The sequence below is a fragment of the Macaca mulatta genome, chromosome 12, assembly GCF_049350105.2.
Source record: "Macaca mulatta isolate MMU2019108-1 chromosome 12, T2T-MMU8v2.0, whole genome shotgun sequence".
In the NCBI taxonomy this organism is placed as follows: Eukaryota; Metazoa; Chordata; class Mammalia; order Primates; family Cercopithecidae; genus Macaca; species Macaca mulatta.
Genome location: NC_133417.1, coordinates 83490564 through 83508612, shown reverse-complemented (window position 1 = coordinate 83508612; position 18049 = coordinate 83490564). Strand labels below are relative to the sequence as shown.

At 41.3% G+C, this 18049-nt stretch overlaps 1 protein-coding gene across 4 annotated transcripts in view; it reads left to right on the top strand.

Annotated features, from left to right (window-relative positions):
* The window catches only part of TTN (titin), a 273480-nt gene that overhangs the window by 239295 nt on the left and 16136 nt on the right, over positions 1–18049 (top strand). For all 4 annotated transcript variants that reach the window (XM_015110458.3, XM_077957272.1, XM_077957273.1 and 1 more), the window contains 23 exons: positions 279–575; positions 681–1268; positions 1361–1663; positions 1777–2073; positions 3762–4049; positions 4162–4461; positions 4698–5000; positions 5107–5412; positions 5519–7285; positions 7651–7944; positions 8632–8919; positions 9036–9335; positions 9432–11498; positions 11600–11902; positions 12000–12305; positions 12403–12693; positions 12789–13085; positions 13209–13514; positions 15408–15713; positions 15799–16080; positions 16254–16847; positions 16964–17251; positions 17353–17652. In XM_015110458.3, the coding sequence (XP_014965944.3) occupies positions 279–575; positions 681–1268; positions 1361–1663; positions 1777–2073; positions 3762–4049; positions 4162–4461; positions 4698–5000; positions 5107–5412; positions 5519–7285; positions 7651–7944; positions 8632–8919; positions 9036–9335; positions 9432–11498; positions 11600–11902; positions 12000–12305; positions 12403–12693; positions 12789–13085; positions 13209–13514; positions 15408–15713; positions 15799–16080; positions 16254–16847; positions 16964–17251; positions 17353–17652 (10671 nt within the window). The remainder of the gene's footprint in view (positions 1–278; positions 576–680; positions 1269–1360; positions 1664–1776; positions 2074–3761; positions 4050–4161; positions 4462–4697; positions 5001–5106; positions 5413–5518; positions 7286–7650; positions 7945–8631; positions 8920–9035; positions 9336–9431; positions 11499–11599; positions 11903–11999; positions 12306–12402; positions 12694–12788; positions 13086–13208; positions 13515–15407; positions 15714–15798; positions 16081–16253; positions 16848–16963; positions 17252–17352; positions 17653–18049) is intronic.

Here is an 18049-nt window from a genome sequence, read left to right as displayed (position 1 = left end):
TCTTTTTTATACCCATGATTAATTTGGAGTAAATGTTATCACTTAATCTGGTCATTTTACCCTTAATTTGGATTTGAATGCTATAGCATGTAATGACATAGCTTGTGGGAGCCTTGGTTGGCTCAGAAGCAAAATGGGTCATGTAAAAAGGAAGGAAGACTAAAATCAAAGTAAAAATATGGTCTTCATTTAAAAGTTTTCTTTTGACGATACATGAAGAATGCACATTTAAAAAGTTGTAATAATTATTCACTTTCTTTTGATGCTTGTTTTCTTAGAAAAACCAAGCCCACCTGAAAAACTTGGAGTAACAAGTACATCCAAAGACAGTGTTTCCCTGACCTGGCTGAAGCCTGAACATGATGGCGGAAGCAGAATTGTACACTATGTTGTTGAAGCACTAGAAAAAGGACAGAAAAACTGGGTTAAATGTGCAGTGGCAAAGTCAACCCATCACGTTGTTTCTGGTCTGAGGGAGAATTCTGAATACTTTTTCCGGGTGTTTGCTGAAAATCAAGCTGGCCTGAGTGACCCGAGAGAGCTTCTGCTTCCTGTTCTTATTAAGGAGCAACTAGGTATGTCTAATTTTGTGTAGAAGCAAAATTTGAAATTATTTGCATTGATTTATGTTAATTTTCAGAAACCCTTTTTCACTTCCACTTTCTGTACTCATTTTTCAGAACCACCTGAAATTGATATGAAGAATTTCCCAAGTCACACCGTATATGTTAGAGCTGGTTCAAACCTTAAAGTTGACATTCCAATCTCTGGAAAACCACTTCCCAAAGTGACCTTATCAAGAGATGGTGTCCCCGTGAAGGCAACCATGAGATTTAATACCGAAATTACTGCTGAGAACCTGACCATCAATCTCAAAGAAAGTGTTACAGCTGATGCTGGGAGATATGAGATCACTGCTGCCAACTCCAGTGGTACAGCCAAAGCTTTCATTAACATTGTTGTGCTGGACAGGCCTGGTCCTCCAACTGGCCCTGTCGTTATTAGTGATATAACTGAAGAAAGTGTGACTCTCAAGTGGGAGCCACCTAAGTATGATGGTGGAAGTCAAGTTACCAACTACATTCTACTTAAAAGAGAAACCAGTACTGCAGTATGGACTGAAGTGTCTGCAACAGTTGCAAGAACCATGATGAAAGTCATGAAACTGACCACAGGAGAAGAATACCAATTCCGCATCAAGGCAGAAAACCGCTTTGGCATCAGTGATCACATAGATTCAGCTTGTGTGACTGTCAAACTACCATACAGTAAGTTGTCCAACTTTTCAAAGATCCAGGTTTTCTTTTACCATAAATGTGTTATTATCTGTACTAATCTATAGGATTTCTCTCTTTTGTAGCAACGCCTGGACCACCATCTACACCATGGGTCACTAATGTTACTCGAGAAAGCATCACTGTGGGCTGGCATGAACCAGTGTCAAATGGAGGCAGTGCAGTCATAGGCTATCACCTGGAAATGAAAGACAGAAACAGTATTTTATGGCAAAAAGCCAACAAACTGGTCATCCGCACAACTCACTTCAAAGTCACAACAATCAGTGCTGGACTTATTTATGAATTCAGGGTGTATGCAGAAAATGCTGCTGGAGTTGGAAAACCCAGCCATCCTTCTGAACCAGTCTTGGCAATTGATGCTTGTGGTATGTATTTGTCATGGGAAGGGCAGTTCTGATAACAGAAATGCAAATCTTACTTTTGCGAAGCCAGATATTATGATATAAGTGCCGCTAATCTGCTTCTCTTATTACCACAGAACCCCCAAGAAATGTTCGTATCACTGATATTTCAAAGAACTCTGTCAGCCTTTCGTGGCAACAACCAGCTTTTGATGGAGGTAGCAAGATTACAGGCTACATTGTTGAAAGACGTGACCTTCCAGATGGCAGATGGACCAAGGCCAGCTTCACCAATGTTACTGAAACTCAATTCACCATCTCTGGCTTGACTCAGAATTCCCAGTATGAATTCCGTGTCTTTGCTAGGAATGCTGTTGGTTCCATTAGCAATCCATCTGAGGCTGTAGGGCCCATTACTTGCATCGATTCTTATGGTAAGCATGCTTAGCACTTTGAATCACAATAGCTGTTTAACTCAGTATTTCCCCGTACCTTTTCCTAGTTCTGATCTATAGAATAACTTTTATTCTGTGCCTTAATGAGGTTTTTGGAAGAACTTATGAACTAGCTGGGAGTCTGAGGAAAATTCCTTAAATACCTTTCCAGCCCTCTTGACTTGACTGTAAAGTGAGAGATTTAGACCTCAGGATATCTACGGGCCTTTCCAACTTCAACCTTTTATGATTGTTTGATTGTACGAGTTGGCGCTTTCATTCTATTTTAAATTATCAGAGTCAATAATTAAACCATGGTTGAGTTCCTAGAGAATATTGCTCTTAAATAGGCCACAGACTAACAGAGACTTCGTTTTTGGTGGTTTTTTTTGTTTTGTTTTTTTGTTTTTTTGTTTTTTTGAGACAGAGTCTCACTCTGTCGCCCAGGCTGGAGTGCAGTGGTACGGTCTTGGCTCACTGCAACCTCCGCCTCCTGGGCTCAAACGATTCTCGTGCCTCAGCCACCTGAGTAGCTGGGATTACAGGCATGCCCCACCACACCCAGCTAATTTTTTGTATTTTTAGTAGGGACGGAGTTTCACCATGTTGGCCAGGCTGGTCTCAACCTCCTGACCTCAGGTGATCCACCCACCTCGGCCTCCCAAAGTGTTGGGATTACAGGTGTGAGCCACCACACCTGGCCTAAACACAGACTTTGATGATGATAGTATTAGCAGCAGCTAACATTTATTAATTTTCATGAATTCTTTCCCTTAGTTCTCATAGCCCTCATATTAGCCATCTTATAGAAGGGAAACCGAGGCTGAGAGTGCTTCTGTAACTTTCCTGTTAGGGATGGAGTGGGAATTCAAACAGACAGACTTCAGAGCCCTCTCTATCATGGTTAGTCCAAAATGCATATTCTTCACCATTCTGGAAAATAAGTGGCACATTCAACTCAACAATGTTTTGAAAATTAAAACATCATGAGAGTCAGGTATCCTGTGACACTTTTCCTAAAAGATCTCCAATCACTAAGAGAAAATTGAGCCACTATAGTGTCTGGGCAAAAGTATCCACTCCCATCTTCATGCTGAGAATCTCAGGGCTGTTCTTTATTTATGAATCAGGCTTTGTGGATACTGCATCAGTGTTTATGAGAGTATGAAGCAAGTCAAATTTAGTTCTCTTTCTTGATCATTCCAAACAACATGGCAGAAAATCTGTCCAGTGAGTATGTAGTTCTGTGGGTAGAGAATTCAGACTTTAGGGGTCTGACATGAACCATCCACACCTGGATATCAGTGAACTGGGAAGGAAAAAGAAAAAGAATAGGAGGTGCTTAGAAGAAAAGGAAAAAAAAGCTAAAGTGAAAGAAAATGTTTAACAGCTTCTTCCATGATGTTCTCACTATCATATCCCATTTCATCACTGGAATAAAGCAACTAATGGACTTTAAAACACATGTAAAAGGTGCTTAAGTCCCTGCACAACTCACAGTCTTTCTACCCCATCTGAGATAGAAGAGTGGCCTATAAATTTTTAATTTTTAAATAATTGCATAGAATTATAATGACGGGGTGTGTGTATAATTTAATAACGGCCAATGACCTTACTTTAAGGTTGGTGCAACTATTTTTTTCCATCCTTATAATATTTTAAATATTTCTCATCTGTTTTTCTTGCAGGTGGTCCTGTAATTGATTTGCCTCTAGAATATACAGAAGTTGTCAAATACAGAGCAGGTACATCTGTGAGGCTCAGAGCTGGCATTTCTGGCAAACCTGCGCCTACAATTGAGTGGTATAAAGATGATAAAGAATTACAAACCAATGCACTGGTTTGTGTCGAAAATACCACGGACCTCGCATCTATACTCATCAAAGATGCCGATCGCCTTAATAGTGGATGCTATGAATTAAAACTAAGGAATGCCATGGGCTCAGCCTCCGCCACCATCAGAGTACAGATCCTTGGTAGGCGCTGAATACAGACCACTGTCATATTACATTTGCCTAAAGCTTAGTAATTTTGAGTAAGTAGGCTTTAAAGAAGTACTAACATTGTGTTTTGTCCTTTCATTGATAGACAAACCGGGCCCACCTAGTGGACCAATTGAATTTAAGACTGTAACTGCTGAAAAGATCACCATTCTCTGGCGGCCTCCAGCTGATGATGGTGGTGCAAAAATCACCCACTACATTGTGGAAAAGCGTGAGACAAGCCGCGTTGTGTGGTCTATGGTGTCTGAACATTTGGAAGAGTGCATCATTACAACCACCAAAATTATCAAAGGAAATGAATATATCTTCCGGGTCCGAGCCGTCAACAAATATGGAATTGGCGAGCCACTGGAATCTGATTCCGTTGTAGCCAAGAACGCATTTGGTGAGACATGATTTCATTAGAAAATTGAAATATAAAAAATTTAAAAATAAACTATGTTAACCTGTGCATATGCTTTAATTTTCTTTTGTATAACACCTGTCTCATTACCATCCTTTTCACAAGGTGAAAAATATAAAAAATAAAATTAATATTCTTGGAAAGAATGTGAACATCAAAGTTACAATTTATCAGTAATGTTGATTCTTGTACCTTGTTTTCCTTTACTTTCTAAATAGTCACACCTGGGCCACCAGGCATACCAGAAGTGACAAAGATTACCAAGAATTCGATGACTGTTGTATGGAGCAGGCCAATTGCAGATGGTGGTAGTGATGTAAGTGGCTATTTCCTTGAAAAACGAGATAAGAAGAGTCTAGGATGGTTTAAAGTACTAAAAGAGACTATCCGTGACACCAGACAAAAAGTAACAGGACTCACAGAAAACAGTGACTATCAATACAGAGTTTGTGCTGTAAATGCTGCTGGACAGGGTCCATTTTCTGAACCATCTGAATTCTACAAAGCTGCTGATCCTATTGGTAAGTGCTCATACCTGCAGCATCTTCACCTGTGTCTTCTAAATTTGCCTGTGTGACTAAATTATACATGATTGTGTAATTATTTTATTGTGAATGGCCATTCCAGATCCTCCAGGTCCACCTGCTAAGATAAGAATTGCAGACTCAACCAAGTCATCCATCACCCTTGGCTGGAGTAAGCCTGTCTATGATGGGGGCAGTGCTGTTACTGGGTATGTTGTTGAAATGAGACAAGGAGAGGAAGAGGAATGGACTATTGTCTCTACCAAAGGAGAGGTCAGAACTACAGAATATGTGGTATCCAACCTGAAACCTGGAGTCAATTATTACTTCCGGGTATCTGCTGTAAACTGTGCTGGACAAGGAGAACCTATAGAAATGACTGAACCTGTACAAGCTAAAGATATACTTGGTATGTACCTACTGGTGTGATTATGTTTTTTTATAAGCATACTTCCAGGAAATCACTTGTTTTTTACTTTTAAAATTCACTGTATATATCCATTTTATGCCTACAGAGGCACCAGAGATTGACCTGGATGTGGCTCTCAGAACTTCTGTTATTGCCAAAGCTGGTGAAGATGTACAAGTGCTGATTCCCTTTAAAGGTAGACCTCCACCTACTGTCACGTGGAGAAAAGATGAGAAGAATATTGGCAGTGATGCCAGATACAGCATTGAAAACACTGATTCATCTTCATTACTCACCATTCCTCAAGTTACTCGCAATGATACAGGAAAATATATTCTCACAATAGAAAACGGAGTTGGTGAACCTAAGTCTTCAACTGTGAGTGTTAAAGTGCTTGACACACCAGCTGCCTGCCAGAAACTACAGGTTAAACATGTTTCTCGAGGCACAGTCACTTTGCTCTGGGATCCTCCTCTCATCGATGGAGGATCTCCAATAATTAATTACGTAATTGAAAAGAGAGATGCCACCAAGAGAACATGGTCTGTCGTGTCACACAAATGTTCTAGCACATCCTTCAAGCTAACAGAGTTGTCAGAGAAGACTCCATTCTTCTTCAGAGTTCTTGCAGAAAATGAAATTGGAATTGGGGAACCCTGTGAAACTACGGAGCCAGTGAAGGCTGCTGAAGTACCAGCTCCTATACGTGATCTCTCAATGAAAGACTCAACAAAGACATCTGTCATCCTCAGCTGGACCAAACCTGACTTTGATGGTGGTAGCGTCATCACAGAATATGTTGTAGAAAGGAAAGGTAAAGGTGAACAGACATGGTCCCACGCTGGCATAAGTAAGACATGTGAAATTGAGGTTAGCCAACTTAAGGAGCAGTCAGTCTTGGAGTTCAGAGTGTTTGCCAAAAATGAGAAAGGACTGAGTGATCCTGTCACTATTGGGCCAATTACAGTGAAAGAACTTATTATTACGCCTGAAGTTGACCTGTCAGATATCCCTGGGGCACAAGTCACTGTGAGAATTGGGCACAATGTGCACCTTGAATTACCTTATAAAGGAAAGCCCAAACCATCCATCAGTTGGCTGAAAGATGGCTTGCCACTGAAAGAAAGTGAATTTGTTCGTTTCAGTAAAACCGAAAACAAAATTACTTTGAGTATTAAGAATGCCAAGAAGGAGCATGGAGGAAAATACACTGTTATTCTTGATAATGCAGTGTGTAGAAATGCAGTCCCCATTACAGTCATCACCCTTGGCCCACCATCAAAACCCAAAGGACCCATTCGATTTGATGAAATCAAGGCTGATAGTGTCATCCTGTCATGGGATGTACCTGAAGATGATGGAGGAGGAGAAATTACTTGTTACAGCATCGAGAAGCGGGAAACTTCACAAACTAATTGGAAGATGGTGTGTTCAAGTGTTGCCAGGACGACTTTCAAAGTTCCTAATCTAGTCAAAGACGCTGAGTACCAGTTTAGAGTGAGGGCAGAAAACAGATACGGAGTCAGCCAACCACTTGTCTCAAACATTATTGTGGCAAAACACCAGTTCAGGATTCCTGGTCCCCCAGGAAAGCCAGTTATATACAATGTGACTTCTGATGGCATGTCACTAACTTGGGATGCTCCAGTTTATGATGGTGGTTCAGAAGTTACTGGATTCCACGTTGAAAAGAAAGAAAGAAATAGCATCCTCTGGCAAAAAGTTAATACATCACCAATCTCTGGAAGAGAATATAGAGCTACTGGACTGGTAGAAGGTCTGGATTACCAATTCCGTGTATATGCTGAAAATTCTGCTGGCCTAAGCTCACCTAGTGACCCAAGCAAATTTACCTTAGCTGTTTCTCCAGTAGGTAAGTGATTATTATTCAAATACATTTAGTTTAACAATTGAACATATTAGAAACAAATATATCAAAGAATGCTTTTCTTCTCTGTATCACCTTCTTACATATCTTCTTATCACTAGAGAACTGGTGATGTAAAGCAAGAGGAATGATTTTAAATCAGTCTAATAAACTAATTTGAAGTTCATTTTAAAGACTATGAAATGGAAAGTTGAAATTAATGACCAAAATGAGTTTGGGAGATTGAATAAATTATTTATTATAAAAATTTTATTTATTAAAATTATTGAATAATTTTATTTTTCTTCCATGGATGATTAAGACCTGGTTACAAATGTAATGATGCATTTACCTTCCTTATAATATTTTAGACCCACCTGGCACTCCTGACTACATTGATGTCACCCGGGAAACCATCACACTTAAATGGAACCCACCATTGCGTGATGGAGGCAGTAAGATTGTGGCCTATAGCATTGAGAAACGGCAAGGAAATGAACGCTGGGTGAGATGCAACTTTACTGACGTCAGTGAATGTCAGTATACAGTTACAGGACTCAGTCCTGGGGATCGCTATGAGTTCAGAATAATTGCAAGAAATGCTGTTGGAACTATAAGCCCGCCCTCACAGTCTTCTGGCATTATTATGACAAGAGATGAAAATGGTAAGCATTTACAACTTATTTCCAATGAGACTAAGCGCATTCACATTTTTAAAAACCACATTTGGCCTCTGGCCTGTAAAATGGGAACAGAAACAAATTACCCGAAGTTGCTAAGTGAATGAATTATGTCTTTCTACCTTTCAGATGAAAAGAAGAAAAAAGTAATTGGCATCAATTATTTTTACCATGTCTATTATTTCACTCCATTCCCACGTAAAGAGCATGCAGCAAGTTGGAATGAGTTTTTAGCTTTGTAATTTTCGCCACTTACAGTAAATAAAGAAAAAAGGTTCTCAAGGATAACTGTCCATCTTCACTGAAGTTATTAAAATACAACATACATCCAACAATACAATCATTCCCTTGCTTGAATGCAGCTAATGGCCTCTTAAAAGAACTTGTTTGTGCAGCAAAGTAAATGATCTGTAAATGTTTCACTTTTCTTTTTACAAACAGCAATGCAAAATTAAAAACATGACAGGCATTACAAAGCGAATAATAATAGGCAAATATCTAACCCCATAGTCCAAATTCTCAATTATCAATCCTACTTTCAAAATAGCCTTTGGTAGCACAGTACAAGTCATTACTCTTCCAGGCCTTGTGATATGGCACTACTGAAAAATATATATTTCTTTTGTTTTTATTAAGCCAAACTAATACACAGTATTTCTCTTCCTTTTATAGTTCCACCAATAGTAGAGTTTGGTCCTGAGTACTTTGATGGTCTCATTATTAAGTCTGGAGAGAGCCTTAGAATTAAAGCTCTGGTACAAGGAAGACCAGTGCCTCGAGTAACTTGGTTCAAAGATGGAGTGGAAATCGAAAAGAGGATGAATATGGAAATAACCGATGTCCTTGGATCCACCAGCCTATTTGTTAGAGATGCTACTCGGGACCATCGTGGTATATATACAGTAGAAGCCAAAAATGCATCTGGTTCTGCAAAAGCAGAAATTAAAGTGAAAGTACAAGGTACTTTTAAAATAGCTTCTTAATGTTACAATTTATGAACTTGGATTAGAGACATGCCTAGTTGTGTTTTAATGGACAAGGAAAAAGAAACTAACTCTAGAAACTTTTTCTTACAGATACACCAGGAAAAGTAGTTGGGCCAATAAGATTCACCAATATTACTGGGGAGAAGATGACTCTGTGGTGGGATGCTCCACTCAACGACGGTTGTGCTCCCATAACCCACTACATCATTGAAAAACGGGAAACCAGCAGACTTGCTTGGGCACTAATTGAGGATAAATGTGAAGCCCAAAGTTACACTGCCATTAAACTAATAAACGGCAATGAATACCAATTCCGTGTTTCTGCAGTTAACAAGTTTGGTGTTGGCAGGCCACTTGATTCTGATCCAGTGGTTGCTCAAATACAATACAGTAAGTTTGCATTTTTGCTAAGTGGTACTATGTCAAAAGATTAACCTTCCAAGCAAATGTATCTAATTGATTTGGGGTTTTGTTTTTGTTTTACAGCTGTTCCTGATGCCCCTGGCACTCCAGAACCTAGCAACGTAACAGGCAACAGCATTACCCTGACATGGGCAAGGCCAGAATCAGATGGTGGCAGTGAAATTCAACAGTATATCCTTGAAAGAAGAGAAAAGAAAAGCACAAGATGGGTAAAAGTGATCAGTAAACGACCAATCTCCGAAACAAGATTCAAAGTCACCGGTCTGACAGAAGGCAATGAGTATGAATTCCACGTCATGGCTGAAAATGCTGCAGGAGTCGGACCTGCAAGTGGCATCTCAAGACTCATTAAATGTAGAGAGCCCGTCAACCCACCAGGTCCTCCTGCAGTGGTCAAAGTAACAGACACATCAAAGACAACTGTGAGCTTAGAATGGTCCAAACCAGTGTTTGATGGCGGCATGGAAATAATTGGGTACATTATTGAAATGTGCAAGGCCGACTTAGGAGACTGGCACAAGGTGAATGCAGAGGCATGCGTGAAAACAAGATATACAGTCACTGATCTACAAGCAGGTGAAGAATACAAATTCCGAGTTAGTGCTATCAATGGTGCTGGAAAAGGAGACAGCTGTGAAGTGACCGGCACAATTAAAGCAGTTGACCGGTTAACAGCTCCTGAGTTAGACATAGATGCAAACTTCAAACAGACTCATATTGTTAGAGCTGGGGCCAGTATTCGCCTCTTCATTGCCTACCAAGGTAGACCTACTCCTACAGCTGTGTGGAGCAAACCAGACTCTAACCTTAGCCTTCGGGCTGATATCCATACAACAGACTCCTTCAGCACCCTCACTGTGGAAAACTGCAACAGAAATGATGCAGGGAAATATACCCTTACTGTGGAAAACAACAGTGGTAGTAAGTCGATCACATTCACCGTAAAAGTGCTAGACACTCCAGGCCCGCCCGGCCCAATTACCTTCAAAGATGTGACCCGGGGATCGGCTACATTGATGTGGGATGCCCCCCTTCTTGATGGTGGTGCCCGAATCCATCACTATGTGGTAGAGAAACGAGAGGCAAGTCGCCGTAGTTGGCAGGTTATCAGTGAAAAATGCACTCGACAGATCCTCAAGGTCGGTGACCTGGCAGAAGGTGTTCCATACTATTTCCGTGTTTCTGCAGTAAATGAGTATGGTGTTGGTGAGCCCTATGAAATGCCAGAACCAATTGTAGCCACAGAACAGCCTGCTCCACCTAGAAGACTTGATGTTGTTGATACTAGCAAATCCTCTGCAGTCTTAGCTTGGCTTAAACCTGAGCACGATGGAGGCAGCCGGATCACTGGCTACCTGCTTGAAATGAGACAAAAGGGATCTGACTTCTGGGTTGAAGCTGGTCACACCAAACAGCTGACTTTCACAGTAGAGCGTCTTGTTGAGAACACCGAATATGAATTCCGTGTGAAGGCCAAGAATGATGCTGGCTACAGTGAACCCAGGGAAGCCTTCTCTTCTGTCATCATTAAGGAGCCTCAAATCGAGCCCACTGCTGACCTCACTGGAATTACCAATCAGCTTATAACTTGCAAAGCAGGAAGCCCATTTACCATTGACGTACCAATCAGTGGTCGTCCCGCCCCCAAAGTAACATGGAAACTGGAAGAAATGAGACTTAAAGAGACGGATCGAGTGAGCATTACAACAACAAAAGACAGGACCACCCTGACTGTAAAGGACAGCATGAGAGGTGACTCTGGAAGATACTTCTTGACCCTGGAAAATACAGCTGGTGTTAAAACATTTACCATCACAGTTGTGGTCATTGGAAGGCCAGGTCCAGTAACCGGCCCCATTGAGGTCTCATCTGTCTCGGCTGAATCGTGTGTCCTGTCATGGGGAGAACCTAAAGATGATGGAGGCACTGAAATTACTAATTACATAGTTGAAAAGCGTGAATCGGGTACAACAGCTTGGCATCTTGTCAATTCCAGTGTCAAGCGCACTCAAATTAAAGTCACTCATCTCACAAAATACATGGAATATTCTTTCCGTGTCAGTTCAGAGAACAGATTTGGTGTCAGCAAACCTCTAGAATCAGCACCAATAGTTGCTGAACATCCATTTGGTAAGAAAAATAAAAATCCTATTTCAAAGTCTCTGTTATTAAATGTTTCCCCTGAGTTTTATAAAATTGTATTCATACTTAATACCTTTGTTTATATTTAGTCCCACCAAGTGCTCCTACCAGACCTGAGGTCTATCATGTGTCTGCCAATGCCATGTCTATTCGTTGGGAAGAACCCTACCACGATGGTGGCAGTAAAATCGTTGGCTACTGGGTTGAGAAGAAAGAACGTAACACAATTCTTTGGGTGAAAGAAAACAAAGTGCCATGCTTAGAGTGCAACTACAAAGTAACTGGTTTAGTAGAAGGACTGGAATATCAGTTCAGAACTTATGCACTCAATGCTGCAGGTGTTAGCAAGGCCAGCGAAGCTTCAAGACCTATAATGGCTCAAAATCCAGTTGGTATGTATCACAATTTAAGGGCATATTTGTTTATTATTACTGATTCTAGTAGAACTCAGAGTGGTATATTTTAACCTTATTTTTGCATCCCTTCTAGATGCACCAGGCAGACCAGAGGTGACAGATGTCACAAGATCAACAGTATCACTGATTTGGTCTGCCCCAGTGTATGATGGAGGCAGCAAGGTTGTGGGCTACATCATAGAGCGTAAGCCAGTCAGTGAGGTAGGAGACGGTCGCTGGCTGAAGTGCAACTATACCATTGTATCTGACAATTTCTTCACCGTGACTGCTCTCAGTGAAGGAGACACTTATGAGTTCCGTGTGTTAGCCAAGAATGCAGCAGGCGTAATTAGCAAAGGGTCTGAATCTACAGGCCCTGTCACTTGCCGAGATGAATACGGTAGGAAATAGTCAACATTCTCCTTTTTAAAATTATCACAATTTATGTGAAAATAAACTCTCAGATATTCATTCATATCTGTTTTGCCTACTGACAGCTCCACCCAAAGCCGAACTGGATGCCCGATTACAGGGTGATCTGGTTACCATCAGAGCAGGTTCTGATCTTGTTCTGGATGCTGCAGTTGGTGGCAAACCTGAACCCAAAATTATCTGGACCAAAGGAGACAAGGAGCTAGATCTCTGTGAAAAAGTCTCTTTGCAGTATACTGGCAAACGAGCAACTGCTGTGATCAAGTTCTGTGACAGGAGTGACACTGGAAAATACACTTTAACAGTGAAAAACGCCAGCGGGACCAAGGCCGTGTCTGTCATGGTCAAAGTGCTTGGTAAGCATGTCAAATGTTCTCACATTTATATAGCATTTTCTAGTGTGGGCAGAAAGAATGATCTTCATCATGGCTTGTCATTACACCTGTTTCAGATTCCCCTGGCCCATGTGGAAAGCTCACCGTCAGCAGAGTAACAGAGGAGAAGTGCACTTTAGCCTGGAGCCTTCCTCAGGAAGACGGAGGAGCAGAAATCACTCACTACATCGTGGAAAGACGCGAGACTAGCAGGCTCAACTGGGTGATTGTTGAAGGCGAATGCCCAACCCTATCCTATGTCGTTACCAGGCTCATCAAGAACAATGAGTACATATTCCGAGTGAGGGCAGTAAACAAATATGGCCCTGGTGTGCCTGTTGAATCAGAGCCAATTGTAGCCAGAAACTCATTCAGTGAGTATTAACACTCAAACAATTTGACAGTTGAAATGTAATAGAATCGGGGGAGGAGGGAGAAGGGCAGTCTTATTAATAGTAATTTTGTGCAATTCTAATCATCCTTGTTTTCATAAACAGCTATTCCATCACCACCTGGCATACCTGAAGAAGTTGGGACTGGCAAAGAGCATATCATCATTCAGTGGACAAAACCTGAATCTGATGGTGGCAATGAAATCAGCAACTACCTAGTAGACAAACGTGAGAAGAAGAGCCTGCGCTGGACACGTGTCAACAAAGACTACGTCGTGTATGATACCAGGCTGAAGGTGACGAGCCTGATGGAGGGTTGTGATTACCAGTTCCGAGTGACTGCAGTGAATGCAGCTGGTAACAGTGAGCCCAGCGAAGCTTCCAACTTCATCTCATGCAGAGAACCATCATGTGAGCTCCAAGAATTATACATAAATACAATGCTCCTCAAAACTATATGACAGATAATTTTCCAACATACAAATTCTAAGAATTTGTAGAATTTATGAATGGTCTAGAAAAGCATATGCTTATTCACATGATCATAAATATAGCTTAAGTCAGAGAACATTTTAACTACTACATCTGTTAAGTTAGCAATTAGAATTGCTAAAAATTGTTACAGCATTTTCCAATTAATGGAAAAATATTCTACTATCAATATGAAAAGAATCTATTTCATAAATTTTCCTTAGAGAAAAATGCATTGTACCATTGTACTGTAACAACTGAAAAGAAAAATGGCAAAACTCCTTTTAAGAAGAGGTTTAGCAGGAACATACAGTTTCTAGTGGTTTCATAAGTTACTGATAAAATAATTGTCATAAGAGCTTCAAAAGTAAGTGGCAAATCCTTTTACAGAGTCTGAGTCCAAGAACTATAAAGGAATAGTCACTGGGACTGAATTGGGGAAGTTGAGATGAAGGGGGCCAGCCCCTCCACACCTGTGGGTATTTCTCATCAGGCGGGACAAGAGACTGAGAAAAGAAATAAGACACAGAGACAAATTATAGAGAAAGAAAAGTGGGTCCAGGTGACCAGCACTCAGCATATGGAGGACCTGCACCGGCACCGGTCTCTGAGTTCCCTCAGTTTTTATTGATTATTATTTTCACTATCTAAGCAAGAGGAATGCGGTAGGAGAGCAGGGTGATAATAACGAGAAGGTCAGCAAAAAAACATGTGAGCAAAAGAATCTATGTCATAATTAAGTTCAAGGGGAGGTACTATGCCTGGATGTGCATGTAGGTCAGATTTGTTTTTCTCCGCCCAAACATCTCAGTGGAGTAAAGAATAACAAAGCAGCACTGCTGCCAACATGTCTCGCCTCCCGCTATAGGGTGGTTTTTCTCCTATCTCAGAAGTGAACAAATGTACAACCGGGTTTTATACCGAGACATTCGGTTCCCAGGGGCAAGCAGGAGACAGTGGCTTCCTCTATCTCAACTGCAAGAGGCCTTCCTCTTTTACTAATCCTCCTCAGCACAGACCCTTCACGGGTGTTGGACTGGGGGATGGTCAAGTCTTTCCCATCCCACGAGGCCATATTTCAGACTATCACATGGGGAGAAACCTTGGACAATATCCGGCTTTCCAGGGCAGAGGTCCCTGCCGCTTTCCACAATGCATTGTGCCCCTGGTTTATCAAGACTGAAGAATGGCGATAACTTTTACCAAGCATACTGCCTGTAAACATTTTGTTAACAAGGCACATCCTGCACAGCCCTAGATCCCTTCAACCTTGATTCCATACAACCCTTGTTTCTGTGAGCTCAAGGTTGGGGCAAAGTTACAGATTAACAGAATCTCAGGGCAAAGCAATTGTTCAGAATACAGGTCAAAATGGGGTTTCTTATGTCTTCCCTTTATACATAGACACAGTAACAATCTGATCTCCCTTTCTTTTCCCTACATTGAGGAAACCAATTCCTGTATTCATTAGAAATGTATTGGTGGCAAGTGATACTAACTCAGTGAAAGATAAGCAACTAAAGAAAAGTCCCTAAGAATGGGTACTTTAAGTAATGAGCTTAGCTAACGGAGAATACACAGTGAAGCTAGCCAAAGCAGTGGGGAAGAAATATCCACTTTCCTAAAGCAATTTAATTATTAAGATAATAATATTAAATTATAATGTGGCATGCAGTGCTGTCCTACAATATCAGGAGCCTAGTTAATAAAGATTATTTTGGCGAGTGTGGACAAAGAGCAATAATGCCTTTGTGAGTCTTGAAAACAAAAAATACAAATCTCAACATTTCCTTATTTGCCTAATATCTGCATCTCACTTTTTAAATTCCATAGATACCCCTGGACCACCTTCTGCTCCAAGAGTTGTGGATACCACCAAACACAGCATTAGTTTGGCATGGACCAAACCCATGTACGATGGTGGTGCTGACATCACAGGATATGTTCTGGAAATGCAAGAGAAGGACACTGATCAGTGGTACCGAGTGCATACCAAAGCCACAATAAGAAATACTGAATTCACTGTGCCAGATCTTAAAATGGGTCAGAAATATTCCTTCAGAGTTGCTGCCGTGAACGTGAAGGGTATGAGCGAATACAGTGAATCGATTGCTGAAATTGAGCCCGTGGAAAGAATAGGTATATATCATAGAAACTTTTAGGTGAATTATTTTCTTCTCACACCTGTCCATGAATTAATTAAATTTTGTCATTAAATTTCCAGAAATACCAGATCTCGAGCTTGCAGATGATCTAAAGAAGACTGTGACCATCAGGGCTGGGGCCTCCTTGCGCTTGATGGTGTCTGTATCTGGAAGACCACCTCCTGTCATCACGTGGAGCAAGCAGGGCATTGACCTTGCAAGTCGGGCAATTATTGACACCACTGAGAGCTACTCATTGCTAATAGTGGACAAAGTTAATCGGTATGATGCTGGAAAATACACAATTGAAGCTGAAAACCAATCTGGCAAGAAATCAGCAACAGTCCTCGTTAAAGTCTATGGTAAGCATTTTACTTAAAATTGGCTATACAATGAGTAGATCCTCTAAAACAACATAGCTTGACCTATGATTGATCACCTCTCTAGAGAGGAACTATGTTGATTATATTTCCCCAAGGAAAAAAAAAAGCTATCAGGCAAATAGGAAATATTAATCTTTCATTCTGTTTTTCAGATACTCCTGGTCCCTGTCCTTCAGTGAAAGTTAAGGAAGTATCAAGAGATTCTGTGACTATAACTTGGGAAATTCCCACGATTGATGGTGGAGCTCCAGTCAACAATTACATTGTTGAGAAGCGTGAAGCTGCCATGAGAGCATTCAAAACAGTAACTACCAAATGCAGCAAGACACTTTACAGAATTTCTGGACTTGTAGAAGGAACCATGTACTACTTCAGAGTGCTGCCAGAAAATATTTATGGCATTGGAGAACCCTGTGAAACATCTGATGCAGTACTGGTCTCAGAAGTGCCTTTGGTGCCTACAAAGCTAGAAGTGGTCGATGTCACCAAATCCACTGTTACCCTTGCCTGGGAAAAACCACTCTATGATGGCGGTAGCCGACTCACTGGATATGTTCTCGAGGCCTGCAAAGCTGGCACAGAGAGATGGATGAAGGTTGTCACCTTAAAACCCACAGTCCTAGAGCACACTGTGACTTCCTTAAATGAAGGTGAACAATACTTATTTAGAGTGAGGGCACAAAATGAGAAAGGTGTGTCAGAAGCAAGAGAGATTGTCACAGCCGTGACTGTACAAGACCTCAGAGGTATGTACCAAATAGCCAAATAATAATAATGGTAAAGTAAAATGAAAATTCAGAATTCGTAACAATTTACCATAAAAATAATGCTTCAGAATAAATACCTGATTTCTTTCCTATAGTGTTGCCAACAATCGATCTTTCTACGATGCCTCAGAAGACCATCCATGTCCCAGCTGGCAGACCAGTAGAGCTGGTGATACCTATTGCTGGCCGTCCACCTCCTGCTGCTTCCTGGTTCTTTGCTGGTTCTAAACTGAGAGAATCAGAGCGTGTCACAGTTGAAACTCACACTAAAGTAGCTAAATTAACCATCCGTGAAACCACTATCAGAGATACTGGAGAATACACACTTGAACTGAAGAATGTTACTGGAACTACTTCAGAAACCATTAAAGTTATCATTCTTGGTAAGGATGTGTGACAAAGACACAAGCAAGTTGTTGATGTTCAGTCACCCAATTTTGATTTGAAGTAAAAATTAATTTCTTGTATTTCTTCTCCTTCATAGACAAGCCTGGTCCACCAACAGGACCTATTAGGATTGATGAAATTGATGCTACATCAATTACCATTTCCTGGGAACCACCTGAATTGGACGGTGGTGCTCCATTGAGTGGTTATGTGGTAGAACAACGTGATGCTCATCGTCCAGGATGGCTGCCCGTTTCTGAATCAGTGACTAGGTCCACGTTTAAGTTTACCAGACTCACTGAAGGAAATGAGTATGTGTTCCGTGTGGCTGCAACAAACCGCTTTGGGATTGGCTCTTACTTGCAGTCTGAGGTCATAGAGTGTCGCAGCAGCATCCGTAAGTCCACAGACCCTTCTACCACTCTCTCCACCTCTGATTCTGAATGTTAACAAAAAAGAATTTTTTTTTTTTTTTTTTTTTTTTTTTTTTTTTTTTGAGACGGAGTCTCGCTCTGTCGCCCAGCCCAGGCTGGAGTGCAGTGTCGCGATCTCGGCTCACTGCAAGCTCCGCCTCCCGGGTTCACGCCATTCTCCTGCCTCAGCCTCCGGAGTAGCTGGGACTACAGGCGCCCACAACCGCGCCCGGCGAATTTTTTGTATTTTTAGTAGAGACGGGGTTTCACCGTGGTCTCGATCTCCTGACCTTGTGATCCGCCCGCCTCGGCCTCCCAAAGTGCTGGGATTACAGGCGTAAGCCACCGCGCCCGGCCAAGAATTTGTTTTTAATATGCCCT